This window comes from Drosophila teissieri, unplaced genomic scaffold (genome assembly GCF_016746235.2).
Source record: "Drosophila teissieri strain GT53w unplaced genomic scaffold, Prin_Dtei_1.1 Segkk7_quiver_pilon_scaf, whole genome shotgun sequence".
NCBI classification, from domain to species: domain Eukaryota; kingdom Metazoa; phylum Arthropoda; class Insecta; order Diptera; family Drosophilidae; genus Drosophila; species Drosophila teissieri.
Genome location: NW_025225038.1, coordinates 328,090 through 346,783, shown reverse-complemented (window position 1 = coordinate 346,783; position 18,694 = coordinate 328,090). Strand labels below are relative to the sequence as shown.

Genomic DNA, 18,694 nt, shown 5'->3' with positions numbered 1-18,694 from the left:
CAGAGTTTTCATTGCCGTTGTTGGTTCGATTGATTTTGGGTTGATTACCTGCCTTATTGTTTTGAGGGCTGAGCTTTCTCTTGATTTGGATGTAGCGATCCATGCCAGTCTGCACAGTCGAAATCGAAGAGAGCCGGCGCTCGTCTTGTTCACATTGTCGCTGAGAACGTATGTCGTTTTGATTCATTGTTCTAAGTCCACATATAACAATTACCAGAACAATATGGAATAATTATTTATTTTAGTAAATAATTACTATAGTCAATAATTGTTAGTTGTGCAAACTGCACTTTACACTTTGTGTTTAACTTTCACTATACTGTTGTAGTTTTTAGAACTTGCTATTCGTAGCTTGAAAGAAACACGTCTGCACTCGCCGACGTTCGATTAAGAATTTGAAAATTTAAGAATTTAAGAATCGTTGAAAAGTATGTAGCATGAAGAAGAAATCGTTTCTAACCACATAAAGTATATATTTTCTATATATATGTATACATATACATATTTCTATTTTAACTAACCAAGTCGGAACAATCAAACTCGCAACGAATAAGATTACAATTTTTTTTTTTTTTTTCTCTTCATTTTATTTACAATCTGTCTTAATCTGACAATAAGTAAATTATATAATTAAAATTAAATTAACAGAGGTAGTAGTTATTCATTAAGCCCTACTACATATTCTATATTTTACATGTTTTAATAGTTTTTATCTACCTATGAGGGAGATCGAGCACGTGAATTCGTTTAAGTCTTCTTACATTGGTATTATTATTAATCAAACTTATGGCTAAATTGTTTTCATGATTTCTTAGTTTATCTATATATTTTTTACTATATTTTTTAATTTCATCTTTAACATAAGGGATTCCTAAGTCTTTATGGATATTTGCATTTGAGATATAAAATGGAGCATTAACAATTTGTCTCAGTGTTTTTGATTGATATCGTTGTAGGATCTCAATATTTGAGTTGCTGGCAGTACCCCAGAGCTGTATGCCATAAGACCACACGGGCTTTAGTATAGCTTTATATAGACGGACTTTGTTTTCCAGAGTGGTTGACGATTTTCGGCCAAGCAACCAGGTCATTTTCAAAGGTTTTTGGCTCAGTTGCTGACGCTTTGCCTTAATGTGATCTTTCCACGTTAGTCTGCGATCAAGATGTTAGCCAAGGTACTTTATGCAGTTAGTTTGTGGGATTGCTGATCCATTAAATAAAACTTCTGGACAGTTACCTCTTCTTAATGTGAAAGTTATTTGCGCAGATTTTAGGGCGTTGACTTTTATTTTCCAGAGCAGGAACCAACTTTCAATAAGGCAGAGCTCTGATTGCAGGAGTTGTGAGGCTTCCTCTTTAGATGTACTAGTAGCTAATATAGCTGTATCATCAGCGTATGTTGCCACAGTGCAAGTATTTGTAACTGGCATATCGGCCGTGTACAGGGTGTATAAAACAGGCCCTAAGACGCTGTCTTGTGGGACTCCAGCCTTTATAGTAAACAACGACGAGGATTCATTTTTTTGTTGCACGTAAAAGTGTCTATTTGTTAGGTATGACTTTAATAATAAGAAATATGGTGCAGGTAGCCACTTTTTAATTTTATATAATAATCCATTGTGCCAGACTCGATCAAACACTTGTTGAACATCAAGAAATGTTGCACTACAGTACTTTTTGTTCTCAAAAGCTAATAAGATTTCATTTATAATCCTGTGGCATTGCTCAGGAGTTCCGTGGCCTCTTCTAAATCCAAACTGGTGTTCGGGAATAATAGCGAATTTGTCCAATATTGGCAACATTCTCCTTAAAAGTATTTTTTCAAATACTTTAGAGAATAAGATTACAAATAAAAACAGTTCCAAGAATCTTCGGTTGAATAGGGGCGGTAAGTTAATTAGCTGTAGTCTACTGTAATACGCAGGTAATTAAGGCGCCGTTAATAACCAGTTATCAGTGTTTCTTCTACAAATTCAAATCTATTAGAATAAACTACCTATTGCCGACTTCAATCGCGTTATCCATACTAAAGAATCCGACGGAATAAAGAAATAAATGAGGTTTTAGTTATATGTATATGTAAGTATCATCAAATTTGTTTAACCACCGTTTTCTAGTCCGGTCTATCTAGATCGGTTTGTAAATCTTCTTATGCTGCAAACATAATTTGACATCAACATATATAAACAACAAAGTATTAGAACTCTTTAATGTCACCGGGAAACATACTAAATCGGATTTCCTCACCAGAAGAGAATGATTAACAAAGACAAATGCTTAAGTGTTGTGACATCTGTTGAAAAATTATTTTTGAAACCCTTTATGACAAGGGAAGTAAGCCCCAAAAGGTTGAACTGCAAAGGGTGAGTGAAAACATTTTCAAAATTTACAGACACCTCAGAAATAGCATGCATCGAATTTATTACCTTTTTATGGAGTGGAATCACCTGGAATATCACACACTGATATTTAAATATTTAGAAAATAGAGTCTGAGACAGACTGGACTTTTCATTTCTTAGATATGACTAGACAGATGATACATCCGAATACAATAGTGTAGGAGGCGATAAAAGCGTCAGTTCTCTTCTTTATTCACAAACGAAGTGTTCTTTAGTCTTCTCATTCCGTTCCATTCTTAGCCTATTACTTATGTGTATTGGTGTGTCAGTTGCTGATCGTGCGAACGGGACACGCGAAGTAGTGTGTAGTGTAACGAGAGTAAGCGGGATGCGTACATTGTGCTTAAAACTAAGTGTATATCTAGCCATGCATGTACAATAAATATGGTAGTGTGACTGTTTTTTATATTATTTAGTGTGGGTGCTTGCTACAATCGGCCATCCTGACCGGAGAGGTCCTGATCTCTTTATATTAATATTTAACATTTGTTTATCCATGGGCGCATATTTGCTACTGCCAAACTCCCTTGTATGGAAGCCTAGACTGTTGGAAACCTTCAACGTCCTCCACGACATATCTATCGTTACGCAAATCTTTTGTTATTCTATTTTATGTCTTCACTTTTTTTTATTTATCTCTTCTAACCTTTCTTTTAAACTATCATTAACTCTGCCTTTTTGAGATACTCTAAACAGAACTTGACTTGGATGTTGGTCAATTGATCTTTGCATTGTATTATTAAGCGCGTATTCGACAGTATCCCGATGCTTTCCTGTGTCTGGTTCAGTCAACTTAGCTATAATAGGACTCTTTTCACCCTTTCGAACTTATCATTAGCCTTTGGGGATCCGGTAGCTATCTTTATGTGCTTTATTTAATTTTTCTCTAAGAATCTTAAAATTCCCCAGAGGTAAAACATGTCCCGTGTTCAGTTTGCTGCTTGTACCAAAGTGCGGGAGAGCGGCGATCAGCTGATGGCTCGCTCGTTTCTGGGCAGCGCATACAACGGGGAGAAGGAGAAGGGAGGATAGGCCAAAAATCAGTCTGAATTTGCACACGTCGCTGAACGCCCGCGCTGGTCTAACTATCTATTTTTTTATACACACACACGACTGTACATAATCATAGCATAAAATAAATCAGTGAATAATTATAACGATTGAAATTAATTCGACTGAATTATTTACTCTTGCCGGGGAGCCCCTCTTAGAATGACCCCTAGTCAACCATATATAAGGGTACATAACTCTACATACACTGTAAGCCCTAAATTAGTCCTTCAATGCTACTGTTGCTTTTTTCGATTTTGTTGTTTTTGCAGGATACAGTCGTACGAACTTTGTGAAAGCGTCGGTAATCACTAATACATATGTGTTTGTTTGACCTGCTTTTATCAACAGGACCATAATGGTCTACGTGTACTACAACAAACGGAATATTTAATTTGGGAATGTTGTGAAGTAATCCTTCTTCTTTTCAAGACTTTTCAGAATAATATATATATTTAAGACAATTGCTAATATGTATCTTGCATTTTTTTCTAACTTTGGCAAAGCAGTAGCTCTTTGAAATCACTTCTAACATTTTGTCTATGCCAACGTGTCCTAATTCATCATGATAATTAAACAAAACATGACTTTCTGTTTCCCTCGGTACATAAAAAAGGACTTGGACTTAATTCTTTTTTATTTAATGCTAGGGTAAAAGCACTACAATCTGTGACCATTTTGAACTCTATTCCTAGTAGATAAATCCTTAAGCGTTGCAAATAGTAAGTCACCGCGAGGGTTTTCTAATTCGAAACAGTGGTATTTTGCCTCAACATCATTCGTTCGTTTTAAAAAATGAAATACCGGATGAAACGTATCATCCTTTTTTTTCTGCATAAGAATAGAACCAAACCCTTAAGCGCTAGCGTCGCAATGAAATTCCGTTAGATCTGTTGGACTGTACAAAGCCAGAATATGGACTTCCAGAAGATTCCTTTTTAATGTTTCAAAACACTAACTCTGTTGCACCGAAATCGAATTTTACTTATTTAAAATACTTTAAATACTTTATTTCGCTTTAGAGATATTCGCATCTGTCTATTCTTAATTCCAGTTTGTTATCTACTAATCGCTTAAACACATCTGTTTATATTTAATATAACTTATTATAATTTTTATTTGCTTTCAAAATATCATCCACGTAAATGAGAACCTTGTCCTCTTTTTCCAAATCTGTGAAAATTCTATTAACAAATCTCTGAAAAACTGCAGGAGTGTTTCGTGAGCCGAACGGCATTCTGAGCCATTCGAACTTTCCCATTGGTGTAGTGAACGCAGTGTATTTGATTGACTCCTCGTGCATATGCACGTGAAAGAACCCGTTTCTGAGATCTTGTTTGGTAAAAAGGACTTTTTCAGAAAGTTTATCATTTGATAATCAACGCAAATTCTTAATTCTCCTGACTTTTTCTAAAGTAGAACCATTGTTGATGCATATTCTGACTCGCTTGCACGTACCCGTCTATTAAGTAATCGTCTAACAAATTCTGAACTTGACTTTTTTCTGCGTATGATAATCGTCTTGGAGGCTTTGTTTTGTCAAAATTGAGTTTCATTTCCCATTTTACTTATGAGACTTCTGGACGTTTCGCTTATACATAAAGTTTATCAAAAATGTCTATTGATCTGTTTTTTATATTCAAATCACAATTCCCGGTAATGTTTAACTGGCTGCATTCTATTGGATCGGGGTATTCATTTGATAGTATTTCTAACTCAAAGTTGCCGTCATAAGGACTACCAGCCTAGCTCTCATTTAAACAATTTCGTTCGTTATGTTCTGACTTAAAGTTAACTAGGTTAGGAATTTGTTTCAATTTGACATATTCCGTATCATTAAATTTGTAACTATTATTCCATACACTGTCATCTTCAAATATGCTAACGAGATCATTTAAGCAATGTCTCAAAAAATTTCCATTATTTGAGCCCGCTTTCCTATCATTTGAACAATCATTTTCCGATCTCGTATCATTTGAGCTATATTTTTCCGAATATCTATCATTTAAACAATCTTTTTCTGAATATCTATCATTTGCACAATCTTTTTCTGAGTATCTATCATTTGAACAATCTTTTTCTGAGTATCTATCATTTGACCAATCTTTTTCTGAATATTTATCATTTGCAACATAATTTTCAAAGTTTCTATAATTTTCAACATAATTTTCAGAATTTTTATCATTTGAAATATCATTTTCCCTCACTATCTTAAAGTTGCATATGTTCATAAAATCTCCTCCCAAAACTGTTCTTTATGCCATCGATCTGATTGTCACAAATAATAACTCAAACATAAGACAAAACATGATATTTATACCCGTTACTCGTAAAAGGGTATACTGGATTCGTTGAAAAGTATGTAACAGGCAGAATGAAGCGTTTCCGACCATATAAAGTATATATATTCTTGATCAGGATCAATAGCCGAGTCGATATGACCATGTCCGTCTGTCCGTCCGTCCGTCTGTCCATCTGTCCGTCCGTCCGTCTGTCCATCTGTCTGTCCGTCCGTATGAACGCTGAGATATCAGGAACTACAAAAGCTAGAAAGTTGAGACTAAGCATACAGACTCCAGAGACATAGACGCAGCGCAAGTTTGTCGATTCATGTTGCCACGCCCACTCTAACGCCGCCCAAAACTGCCACGCCCACACTTTTGAAAAATGTTTGGATATTTTTTCATTTTTCTATTAGTCTTGTAAATTTCTATCGATTTGCCAAAAAACTTTTTGCCACGCCCACTCTAACGCCCACAAACCGCCCAAAGCTGCCACGCCCACACTTTTGAAAAACGTTTTGATATTTTTTCATTTTTCTATTTGTCTTCTAAATTTCTATCCATTTGCCAAAAAACGTTTTGCCACTCCCACTCTAACGCCCACAAACGAGTGGGAGTAACGGGTATCAGATAGTCGGGGAGCTCGACTATAGCGTTCTCTCTTGTTTTTTTTTTTTACTTAGCTTTTATTTATTGAATCTTCCTGTATAAGAACTAACAATAAGTTTAAAAATCTTAACTTTAGGTTTTAATCTTTAGGTTTAAGTTCAATTTTTTGGCTTCAAGTGCTTGCGCCATGTCAAAAAATACTTCTGTACAGTATTCTCGATTTTTTAAAGCAGTTCTTGTTTCCGCTGTTATTCGATTAACTTGCTCAATGGTTCCGTGGCTTTCACGAAAGCCAAATTGATCAGCTGGGATTTTGTTGTGGGCGCTCAGATGAAGTTTAAGTCGGATTAGCAGGCATTTTTCGAATACTTTCGAAATACATGAGAGTAGACTTATTGGTCTGTAAGATGAAGGGACTGTGTGGTTCTTACCTGGCTTTGGAATCATTATGATTATCGATCTCTTCCATCGTTGTGGGAAATAATAAAGTTTGGTAATGGCATTGAAGAGCTGGGTTATGTATTGAACTGCAGAATGTGCCAGCTCGATGATCATTTCCGGTGGTTTGAGGTCGCAGCCAGGGGATTTTGTCTTGAGATTGTCTTCTTTTTGATTTTGGTTATTTCTTTTGAACGGAATACAATTGAGGTGTGTTGCTGGTGGGAGTCAACGGGTGAGAACGGTAGCGCGAAAGTGCAAAAAGCCTCGTTTGGGGTAAATACATTTTGTAGGTGAGCAGCAAATGTGGTGGCTCTGTCTGCATCACTACGGGGAAAGCCGCCTGAGGGATTCCTAATCCGCAAAACGGTTTCAGTCGGTGGACGAAGAATCGAGTGGGCTTTCCACAGTGACTTATGTTTTGTGCCTGTTGGAAAAAGTTGTGCCTGTTGGAGAAATGTATCGACGCCGAACGTGTTCCTACTCTTGTTTTGAAGCGTTGGCCAGTTTCCGTGTGGCTATTTTTAGCTTTTGTTTTGCATATTGAGATCTGGTTTGCCATTTTCTACGTAAGCGTCGTTTTTCGTGAATGAGTTGCTTGATTTGTACGTTAGTCTTATTCGGATTATGTGTAACGTTCGTGACATTAGCTGCTGCCGTAAGAATGGATTCCAGTGTACCTGTGCAGCTCTCAATACCAGATTCAGTGTTGAGTTCTGGGTTTAGCTCAATGTGTGAACTTATATATTTGTTTTTTGTGAAGTCAATCTGTCAGGTGGTTTTACGTTTTCTACGTACCGACAGAGGTGAAATAATACAGACGTGTGATCAGATGACAGGTCTGGCTGGAATTCAGCCTTAACCACACTGCGAGAAATGAAAGTGAAAGGCGGCATGAAAGTTATGTTTACAATAAGAACTTATGTACTTATATATAAGATTGAAACAGAGAGCTTGATTTTAGATTTTCGGACAATAAACTTCAAGAACTCGTGTTTTAATCATCTTCCACATATACACATATATATCTACCCAAACTTACCAACGACAACTGACCATCTAAAGGACTTAAGACACCCTCCAGCTCTCCCCTCGAATTCACGGTGTTAAGTGGCGCAGCCGGATGCTCTACCTTGTCGTACTTATTTACCTGTAAGTACCGTAACATTAATTACATACAATATCGCTATTAATTCCGCGACTAAACATACATACCTCCATTGAACTATTTAACGGACGTACCCATATATTTTGCCTGGTTAAATATATGGGTACGTACGTTAAATAGTTTAACGAGCATGACTACCTGGCGAAATTAAACGAATTTCGGGAAAAATTGTATCCTCTCATCACGGAAAAACTACCAAATGACGTAATCAAGAGAACTAAAACTAAATGAAAACCGAACAGACCCTATAGACCTACAACCCAACACTTTAGTCCTCAGGAAAGAAAACAGACGCAATAAAACTGCACCTAGATTCTCAATTCACAAAGTTAAACATGACAAAGGCTGTACACTGATAACAACTAGAAACCAAAAACAAGAGAGAACGCTATAATCGAGTTCCCCGACTATCTTATACCCGTTACTCAACTATTTGAAGTGCGAAGAAGAGTCTTTAACACTGACAGTTTTTGGCGGTTTGTGGGCGTTAGAGTGGGCGTGGCAAAAATTATTTTTGCAAATCGATAGAAACTTACAAGACTAATAATTTAAAAAATATCAAAACTTTTTTCAAAAGTGTGGGCGTGGCAGCTTTTGGCCGTTTGTGGGCGTTATAGTGGGCGTGGCAAAAAGTTTTTTGGCAAATCAATAGAAATTTACAAGACTAATACAAAAATGAAAAAATATCAAAACATTTTTTAAAAGTGTGGGCGTGGCTGTTTTGGGCGGTTTATGGGCGTGGCAACATGACATCGCTTCATTCTCCCTGTTTCATACTTTTCAACGAATCTAGTATACCCTTTTACTCTACGAGTAACGGGTATAATTACATAAATCTAAAATTCGAGAGATTGTTTTAAAAAAAGGGAAAAGTAATATAATAACTTAACTAATACTGATAATAACTGTCCCCTCGCCCTCTTAACTTACCATTTCAGGTTCACCCTTGGGTCAACTCAGGCTATCTCTGTTCACTATTTAAAAGAACAGCACCGCCATAGCCAAGATAGAGGACAAGCCTTTTAATTGAAAGAAATAATCAATCACGTTATTGACTTACAAGATTACAGTCGATGCGTAGAGCAGTTTCATCTCACAATAAATACATTCCCCCCAGACATCACCCTAGCAGACTCTGGTTCAGTGCTTAAAGCTAAGCTTACTCAAGCCCAATTAAAACTAATCGCTCTCACACCATACAAAAGAAATAAACGTGGACTGTTTAGTTGGCTGGGTAGTTTGGTTAAAGTTGTCACTGGTAACATGAATGCAAATGAAGTTAAGGAAATAAGCGAACAATTCAATGAATATAAAAGAAGACACTAAGGTTGCCAACGTTAATCTCGAAAGATAAGAGATATATAATAATTAAATCCTCATCCGATTTGAAAATTGTAACGAGGTTCTCTGGCCGGGGTTAGATCTCAGTCGCGGCCAAGAAACCTATACAAGAAAATTTGTATAGAAGGGTGGAACCTGTAGTTAGGAATTTGTATATTGAAGGCCTCCCCTAGTCGCTGACCACGGATCTTAAGCGGTGGTTCGAGATGGTTCAGGTTGGATTTGTTTCTCCGATCTTTGATGGCCACGTTACTGGGTGGCAAACAAGGGCTAAACACTCTCTGGCGGCAACGGGTCGTACTACTTCACGACTGGCAGTGGGATGCCAGGCCGGTGTAGCGAAGACATCGCGATCTTGGTGGAGACACTTCCTAATTAGTAGACTGTTATACGCTTCGTGATTTAGTGGAGACACCTTGCCTTGTGCGGTGGTCGGCAGTATAATTCAGGCTTAGCGGAGACGCCTCGCTCTATTCGATGATCGGTACACTTTGGTCTTAGCAGAGACACCTTGCTCTGTTCGACAGTCGATATGCTAGTTCAGGCTTAGCAGGGGCACCTTACTCTGCCTGCCGGTCTGTATTACAGATCAGATTTAGCTAAGACACCTTGCTGTTCGACGATCGGTATTGCAGTTCGGACTTAGCAGGGACACCTTGCCGTCTCTGTCGATCAGTATTACAGTTCGGTCGATAATGGTGTGTCTCGACTAAGCAGTCTCTGAGATGACCGGATCGCACTGCTTCGCGATTGGTCTAGCGGGGCGTGTATTGGCTAAAGAAAAATGGGGGTGGGTGGGAATTCGCAGAGGTGGTCAGGCCTACTGTTCCGGGTGGCCACGGAACCTAAAGGAAGGACTTTTCCTCTGGCTGGGCGCAGAAGCTACCGGGAGGATTACCACTCCGGCTGGGCTCGGAGGCTACGGGAAGGCACTGCATTGTGATTTCTGGAACGGAAGGGAGACCAAAACTGTGCAGGTCCTCGCGACCGCACCGGGATGTTCATGCAGGGGACAAGGAATGGGAATTAGGTTAACGGAGGCTGATGCGGAAAAAATAAATAACGGGGAAGAAAATGCGTTGTGGATAATGTTCGGAATTTGGGCCTTTATTGATAAATAAGAAATAAGTGGTTTTCCCAGGATGCTGTCCGAGGGAGTAGGGATCGTCAGCTTACGTGGTTCCTGACTGCTTTCCTATTGGGACTAAGTCTTGGTTGAGGCGTGGCGAAGCCCTTTGCTGGCACACGCTGTACGGGATCACGGTTCGGGCAGGTGGCTCTGGGTTTTTTTCCGTTCACTGCAAGTTTCTGCGCGTAGCCAATTACACGTCCTTACTTCGTCGCGACATGAAATCAAAAGGCCCCGTTCTGCCAATCTAGCGATCGCACTTCGACCACGCTCGCCGCAAGCTCGTGAATTGTGTCGTCGATAAGCATATCAATGTATCGGGCCTTGGTTTTTGTTTTTTGTCTGGGTTTGTGTCTTGGGAAGCGGTTGGTAAATTTAGCGGGCAAGAAATAATACTAACTTGTACGTTTTGAACTTAGTCTAATTAATTAAGAACTTCAGGCGTTGGACTTCGTGTCCGAGACTTATAGGCTACGTTTACATTCGAAATTACAACTATTACAGAGATTAAATCTTCTATATATTATATATAAAAATTGAGAACAAGTTTCACCGATTTCAACGGTTTTGCATTCGTTGGAAATGTCTCGGGCTCCGTTAGGACAAGAGCAAACAAAATTCTGGAAAAAGTCAAAAGAAAAGTGGGAAAACCGTTTTTTACATGCAGCGCCATTGCACGATCCACATCATTTACACAGTTCAACTTACCACTTTATTGAATCTCAAATTTGATTGATTTAAGCTGCAGCGCCATTTCTGAAATATAGGATGTCATTTTTCTCTGCTCAGTTATTTCCAGAGTGCTATTCTCTTTCATTCAATTTTGTGGGCCCAAAAAATGTACATGTCAATGAAATAAATTTTCACATTCAAGAAAAATTGCCAGGCGCACTGACATCATATAAATATTTTGATAGCGCAATGAAAGAAGATGATGCAGTAAATTATCCAATTGAATTTTTAAATTCCCTAGAACCGCCTGGTATGCCACCGCATTTTTATACCCGTTACTCGTAGGGTACTAGATTCGTTGAAAAGTATGTAACAGGCAGAATGAAGCGTTTCCGACCATATAAAGTATATATATTCTTGATCAGGATCAATAGCCGAATCGATCTGGCCATGTCCGTCTGTCCGTCCGTCTGTCCGTCCGTATGAACGACGAGATCTCAGGAACTACAAAAGCTAGAAAGTTCAGATTAAGCATACAGACTCCAGAGACATAGAAGCAGCGCAAGTTTGTCGATTCATGTTGCCACGCCCACTCTAACGCCCACAAACAGCCCAAAACTGTCACGCCCACATTTTTTAAAAATGTGTTGATATTTTTTCATTTTTGTATTAGTCTTGTAAACTTCTATCGATTTGCCAAAAAACTTTTTGCCACGCCCACTTTAACGCCCATAAACCGCACAAGGCTGTCACGCCCACATTTTTAAAAAATGTTTTTATATTTTTTCATTTATTAATTAGTCTTGAAAATTTCTATTGATTTGCCAAAAAACTTTTTGCCACACCCACTCTAACGCCCACAAACCGCCAACAACTGTCAGTGCTGAAATTTCTCCTTCGCACTTCCTCTAGCTGAGTAACGGGTATCAGATAGTCGGGGAACTCGACTATAGCGTTCTCTCTTGTTTGAACTTAAAAATCGGCTCATCAATTATTTTACACAAGATTGGTTGTAAAAAAATTGATGCCGAATTTAATTGAAGCCACGATATTGACTGGAAAAGCGAAAGGAGAAATGGTGCTCATACCGCGTATTCCGTTGATACCAACAGACATGCCGTTTGAATTTAAGCGACTGCAATTCCCAGTGCGTCTATCATTTGCCATGTCCATCCATGCGGGTTGAATTTGGAAGAGTTGGAGTTGGCATTCCAAACTCTTTATTTGTATTCGCTCCAAATGGACAAACGAAAAATATAGTTTATCCAAATGTTTTGGATTGAAAATAACAATTTTCAAATAAAATAAATGACTTTCATATAACAAATTCTAGGAATTTTTCATTGAATTTTAAGACTGCATGCGGCGAAGCGCATAGGGCCCACTAGTTATATTATATAAATTATATGAAAGGAATTTGTGGGGACCCTGCGTCAGGGTCGTCACAAAAAATAACTGATCATATTAATAATGAACAAAATTTGATAAAAAAAAATTGTCTCAAAACACAATTTATAAACAACTAAACTTACACGACACCCTCTTAGAGAATATACAATACTTAAACAGAAAAAATTAAAATATAGAATTACTTCTTAATCATTTAAGTGACAACAGAAAGCCTGGCAAAAGTAAATGTATGATTATGTAATTCCCAAATTCATTTTAAATCAACAAGAAATAAGCAAATTAAAGAATATACTAGAAGTACAAAACATTACAACTAAAATTGAACAAAACATATATGATATCCTAAAAATGAATACACGAAGCTTCGAACAAAAGATAATTTTTAGCATCAAAGTCACAATTTTTAAATGTATACGGGACACCCTGTCCAGATTAGTTCCACTATCGTTAAATAATTCATACTTTGTACTAACTCCGCATTACTTAGCTTATAATGTTAATAATAAGACATCTCACATGACTCATAAATGCCCCAAACTAGATGATGTATTTCTGTGCGATGATGTCCTTTATACCGATGCACCACTTAAAAGCACATGTGTGGCACACCTTCTAAATGGCGAAAATAGTTCCTGAAACGTACGAGAAAGCCCTATTACCGACGTGTTTTAGGCAGAGGGATGCTACATACAACGTTGACAGCCTTTTAATCTCAGTCAAACGGCTCTGACCTCATAATTAATGGGTCAGCTATAATAAACTACGCGTGTGCTGCCATCGACGAAGTGGTTTAATGTATGAGCATGTGGGCGGGTATATTTTTGGGCGGTTTGTAGGAGTTCGAGTGGCGTGGCAAAAAGTAGTTTGAAAAATCGATAGAACAAATTTACAAGACTAATACAAAAATATTTAAACCATTTTCACAAGTGTAGGCTTTGAATTTTGGGCGGTTTACTCTACGTACAAAGTCTTTACCATAAACTTGGCATACGCGCCCAAGAAGCTAATTGACAAATCTCTGTAATTTTTATACCCGTTACTCGTAGAGTACAGGGGTATACTTACATAAAAAGTATGTATCAGGCACAAGGAAACGTTTCCGACCATATAAAATATATATATTCTTGATCAGGATTAATAGCCGAATCGATCTGGCCATCTCCGTATGAACGCCATATAAAGTATATATATTCTTGATCAGGATCAATAGGCGAGTCAATCTTTCCATGTCCGCCTGTCCGTCCGTATGAACGTCGAGATCTCAGGAACTATAAAAGCTAGAAAGTTAAGACTCAGCATGCAGACTCCAGAGACATAGAAGCAGCGCAAGTTTGTCGATTCATGTTGCCACGCTCACTCTAACGCCCACAAACCGCCTAAAACTGCTACGCCCTCACTTTTGAAAAATGTTTCTATATTTTTCCATTTTTGTGTTAGTCTCCTTAATTCCTATCGGTTTGCCAAACTTTTTGCCACGCCCACTCTAACGCCCACAAACCGCCCAAAGCTGCCACGCCTACACTTTTGAAAAATTGTTTGATATTTTTTCATTTTTGTATTAGTCTTGTAAAATTCGATCGATTTGCCAAAAAACTTTTTGCCACGCCCACTTTAACGCCCACAAACCGCAAAAACTGTCAGTGTTGAAGACTCTCATGCGCACTTTCACCATTGAGTAACGGGTATCAGATAGTCGGAGAACTCGACTATAGCGTTCTCTCTTGTTTTTTATTTAATACTGTGTGCACTTTCCTTTATTTTAATTTTAAACTTTTCGACTCGCAATTTTTAATCAAAGTCGAATTGACTATCTTCATGCTGAAAAAGTCCCTACTAAGGATATCGTCGATCTAGGTAGCTTGAATTATTTTACAAAGATTATCTACTTCAGTAGTAAATGTGTGTAACTCTTTCCTAGAGAATGCTGTTCTTGCTTATTTTTGTGTAAGATTTTGATCATTGAACATTTGTTACTGGCGTTCTTATAAAGTTTGCGGTTATTTTGGTATTCAAAAGAATGAGATTTTAGGCGTGAGCCTCGCTCTTAATTTCATCATAGGGGCGCTAATAGTAATAAAAGTGCTGCAGTAAAATATACATACATTCTGACATACATATTAGCTTTAATGGCAACCTCAGTTTTATCCCGAGACTTTCGTCTTTTGGCGGGACTTTAGCATCCTCCGGAGTAGGTCAGGACAACCGGTGCTGAGCATAAAGTTGCCCGTCCAGTTGTGTGGATCTTGAGGTGCGAGATATTTCTTGTTAGTTTTCTACCACACCCTTGATTGTTCATTCTTCCCAACATAGTAAGTTCAGTTTTGCCGATTGCAGTTTAGTTTGTTGAACTAACTACGTTGAACATCAGGCAATGCCCCTGTTATCCCATGTGGTAACCAAATTGTACATGAAGTAACATTTTTTAATTTCCTCTTTGTAGTTACTTGTGGTGGAAATCTAATCTAAAACTAGTTGTAAAATTCATCACTTATACATATATTACTAAGGATACTTCCGTCTTCAAGTGATCTCCTTATTGCTTCTACCAAGGTTGCGGAAGATATGGTTTTTAGGGACCTCTTCTCCATATATCGGGATAATTAGTCAATAAACCCCAGTACGTACTCATTATTGGGTAGTGGACCTAACAAATCCGAGGCAACCCATATTCACCGGCCGCATGTCGACACAGAGACGGATGGCCCAGTTCTCCTTAAGCGTAAGGACGAATTGATTTATCCACGCGCTAGAACCTGTAACTGGCTCATATATATAAAATAATATATATTCAATAGCCGTGCCTCGGGCAAAAAGAGACTGGTTCCTACTCCTAATTACATGCTCTGCAGTAATTTATTAGAATTTATTCCATCGAAAAGTAATTCCGCAGGAGTCTTCATAAGTTCCAAAGGTGCCCACATCTAATTTTACCTGACATTTTACCTTTCAACAATATGTCCTCGATTTCTGATTTCGAGGATCCAAACGCACATAAATCAATTTTCTGGCATAGTCGTGTCATAATTTCCAGAAAAGTTTCACTGTATATCCTCTGTCACTGTTTTATCCTCTGCAATATAGCGTGTTACTGTGAGTTAAAGGAGCGGTTTTGTGTAATCAGGTTGTCACCTGAAGCTCGACGCTATTAACTTATTCAGAGGAGCGAGTTTTTAAATACACCTCTGGGACCTTAGTCCGGTCCAAAGTTGTGATCTTAACCGAATCGCTAAGGGTAACAAAATTGGACGATTGTAACATAAAGCTGCCCCAGGTAATTATACCCGTTACTCGTAGAGTAAAAGGGTATACTAGATTCGTTGAAAAGTATGTAACAGGCAGAAGGAACCGTTTCCGAGTATATAAAGTATATATATTCTTGATCAGGATCAATAGCCGAGTCGATCTGACCATGTCCGTCTGTCCGTCCGTCTGTCTGTCCGTCTGTCCGTCTGGCCGTCTGTCCGTCTGTCTGTCCGTCCGTATGAACGTCGAGATCTCAGGAACTATAAAAGCTAGAAAGTGGAGAATAAGCCTACAGACTCCAGAGACATAGACGCAGCGCAAGTTTGTCGATTCATGTTGCCACTCCCACTCTAACGCCCACAAACCGCCCAAAATTGCCACGCCCACACTTTTGAAAAATGTTTTGATATTTTTTTCATTTTCTTCTTAGTATTGTAAATTTCTATCGATCAGCAGAAAAACTTGTTGCCACGCCCATCCTAACGCCCACAAACCGCCAAAAACTGCCACTGCCCATACTTTTGAAAAATTTTGTGAAATTTTTTTCACATTTTTGTTCGTCTTGTAAATTTAACTCTATATACCAAAAATCTTTTTGCCACGCTCACTCTAACGCCCACAAACCGCCAAAAACGGTCAGTGTTGTAATTTCTCTTCGCACTTTCACCAGCTGAGTAACGGGTATCATATAGTCGGGGAACCCGACTATAGCGTATTATCTTGTTTTATACATATATTTTTATAGAAGTATGTAAGAGGCAGAAGGAAGCGTTTCCGACCATATGAAGTATATATACTCTTGATCAGGATCAATAGCCGAGTCGATCTGGCCATGTCCGTCTGTCCGTCCGCTCGTCTGTCCGTCCTTATGAACGTTGAGATCTCAAGAACTGTAAAAGCTAGAAGGTTGAGATTAAGCAAGCAGGCTCTAGAGACATAGACGCATCGCAAGTTTGTTGACCCATGTTGCCACGCCCACTCTAACGCCCAAAACTGATACGCCTACACTTTTAAAAAATGTTTTTATATTGTTTCAATATTTTATTAGTTTTGTAAATTTTCTTCTCATTTTGTTTAGTCTTCTAAATTTGCCAAAATTATTTTTGCCACGCCCACTGTAACGCCCACAAACCGCTAAAAACTATCAGTGTTGACATTTTTTCTTTGGCACTTCCACTAGCTGAGTAACGGGTATCCGATGGTCGGGGTACTCGACTATAGCGTTCTCTCTTGTTTTACCTGACATTTTACCTTACAAACACATGTGTTCGATTTCTGATTTCGAGGATCCAAACGCACATAAATCAATTTTCTGGCATAGTCGTGCCATAATTACCAGAAAAGTTTCACTGTCTAACGGCAGAGCTAATGTCAAAGTTTTAAATAAATGCCTCTCAAAAGTTGAGTTTTGTTTGGTTCATAATTTTTTTGTATCTTAGCTTATAGCTTTTATAGTTCCCGAGAGCATATTGTCAAATGGCAGAAGTCAGAGGCAAACATACATGGCCAGATTAGCTTGGCCATTGATCCAGATCAAGAAAATATATACAAGTTAAGCCTTTTGGGCGTGAACAATTTTTGTTACCTAATGACTAAATTCCTGATAGTTAGTTAATATATATGGTTGCTCTATCACAAATTTTTTCCTATCGAATTCCCAATTGGATATAATAATTCTTTACACGAGGCTACGTTGAAATAGAACAGCAAGGGCTTTTGTAAACGTTACATATGGTTTTATTAGTTTCAAGCAATAACTCTGTGCCTGTTGGTACTAAGAGAATTAATTCTATAGTCAGCTACAAGTGGCTTTTTGATCGCACTTCCACTAGCTGATTAACGGGTATCTGATAGTCGGGAACTCGACTATAGCATTCTTTCTTGTTTTTTTCAGAGATAGCACATTCATATTACAGGTTACCATTGAATAATTTTTATTATCATTTTATTACAGAGAACAACAATTGCTAAATATATTTGAAGTTATAATAGACACCCTTGAAGGAAAACTAAAACGCATTGACATTCTAGATAATACAGTTGATCTTCTTATGAAAAATATGGAAACGCTGCAGAGTCGGGTTGTGAACAATTTAGTAAAAACCGATTTTATTATATCTCAGCTAAAAGATATAGAAAAATCAATTTCTAATGGACTGCCTCAAGGTCAATCATCGTACTTAGATGTTGTTTATGAAACCACAAAAATATCACAAAACACTTCAACGTTTTTAAAGGAAAAAATCGTTAATTTGGATCGAAAAGTATCTGATATAGATAACAAGCTGGAATGTATTAAAGTCCAATTAGATAATAATTTGTTGCATGTTGAAGACTTTAATGCCGAAGCTAGTGAGAAAAAACCAGTTACAATAAATGTAACTGACATCACAAAGGCATTGAGCTATGAAGCTATGACACATGTAACATCCGAATTAAGTGAACTTCGCGATTCAACACACAGCATTGATAAAAAATTACAGTTTTACATAAATATAGTTTCTGAAAATATCGGAAGAATGACAAGCATTTTGCATGAGATTCATTTTGCTGTAGTTGATCATAACAAACAATTTACATTTTTGAATGTAACAACAGGGACGCCACCGACAAAATCAAAAAAACTTGATGTGCTCGATAAAGAAATAAGGTCAATGGGTGCAGAATCAGAAAAAATTGATAATGTTTGGGACGTCGTGGTACACACAAAATCAACTGTGGATTTTGTTCCCCAGTCCTCTGTCTCGTTACCTCAGACACAACGTCAAGAACGTGCAATAGATGAAATCCATCATGACCAAAACTCCGAAAATTACTTAAATATTAACAAATTAGATATGGTTCAAAAACAATTACGAAAACTGGAAAATTATAAGCCCCCTGAAGAAATAACAGATACAACAATAAAAAGTATTTTGGAAAATGAATCAAAAAAGTAAATTGGTATTTAT

At 37.8% G+C, this 18,694-nt stretch overlaps 1 protein-coding gene across 3 annotated transcripts in view; it reads left to right on the top strand.

The window, feature by feature from the left end:
- LOC122625775 (angiopoietin-2) overlaps nt 1-18,694 on the top strand; it is a 163,167-nt gene that overhangs the window by 25,967 nt on the left and 118,506 nt on the right. For all 3 annotated transcript variants that reach the window (XM_043805819.1, XM_043805821.1, XM_043805820.1), the window contains one exon: nt 17,698-18,678. In XM_043805819.1, coding sequence (XP_043661754.1) covers nt 17,698-18,678 — 981 coding nt within the window. The remainder of the gene's footprint in view (nt 1-17,697; nt 18,679-18,694) is intronic.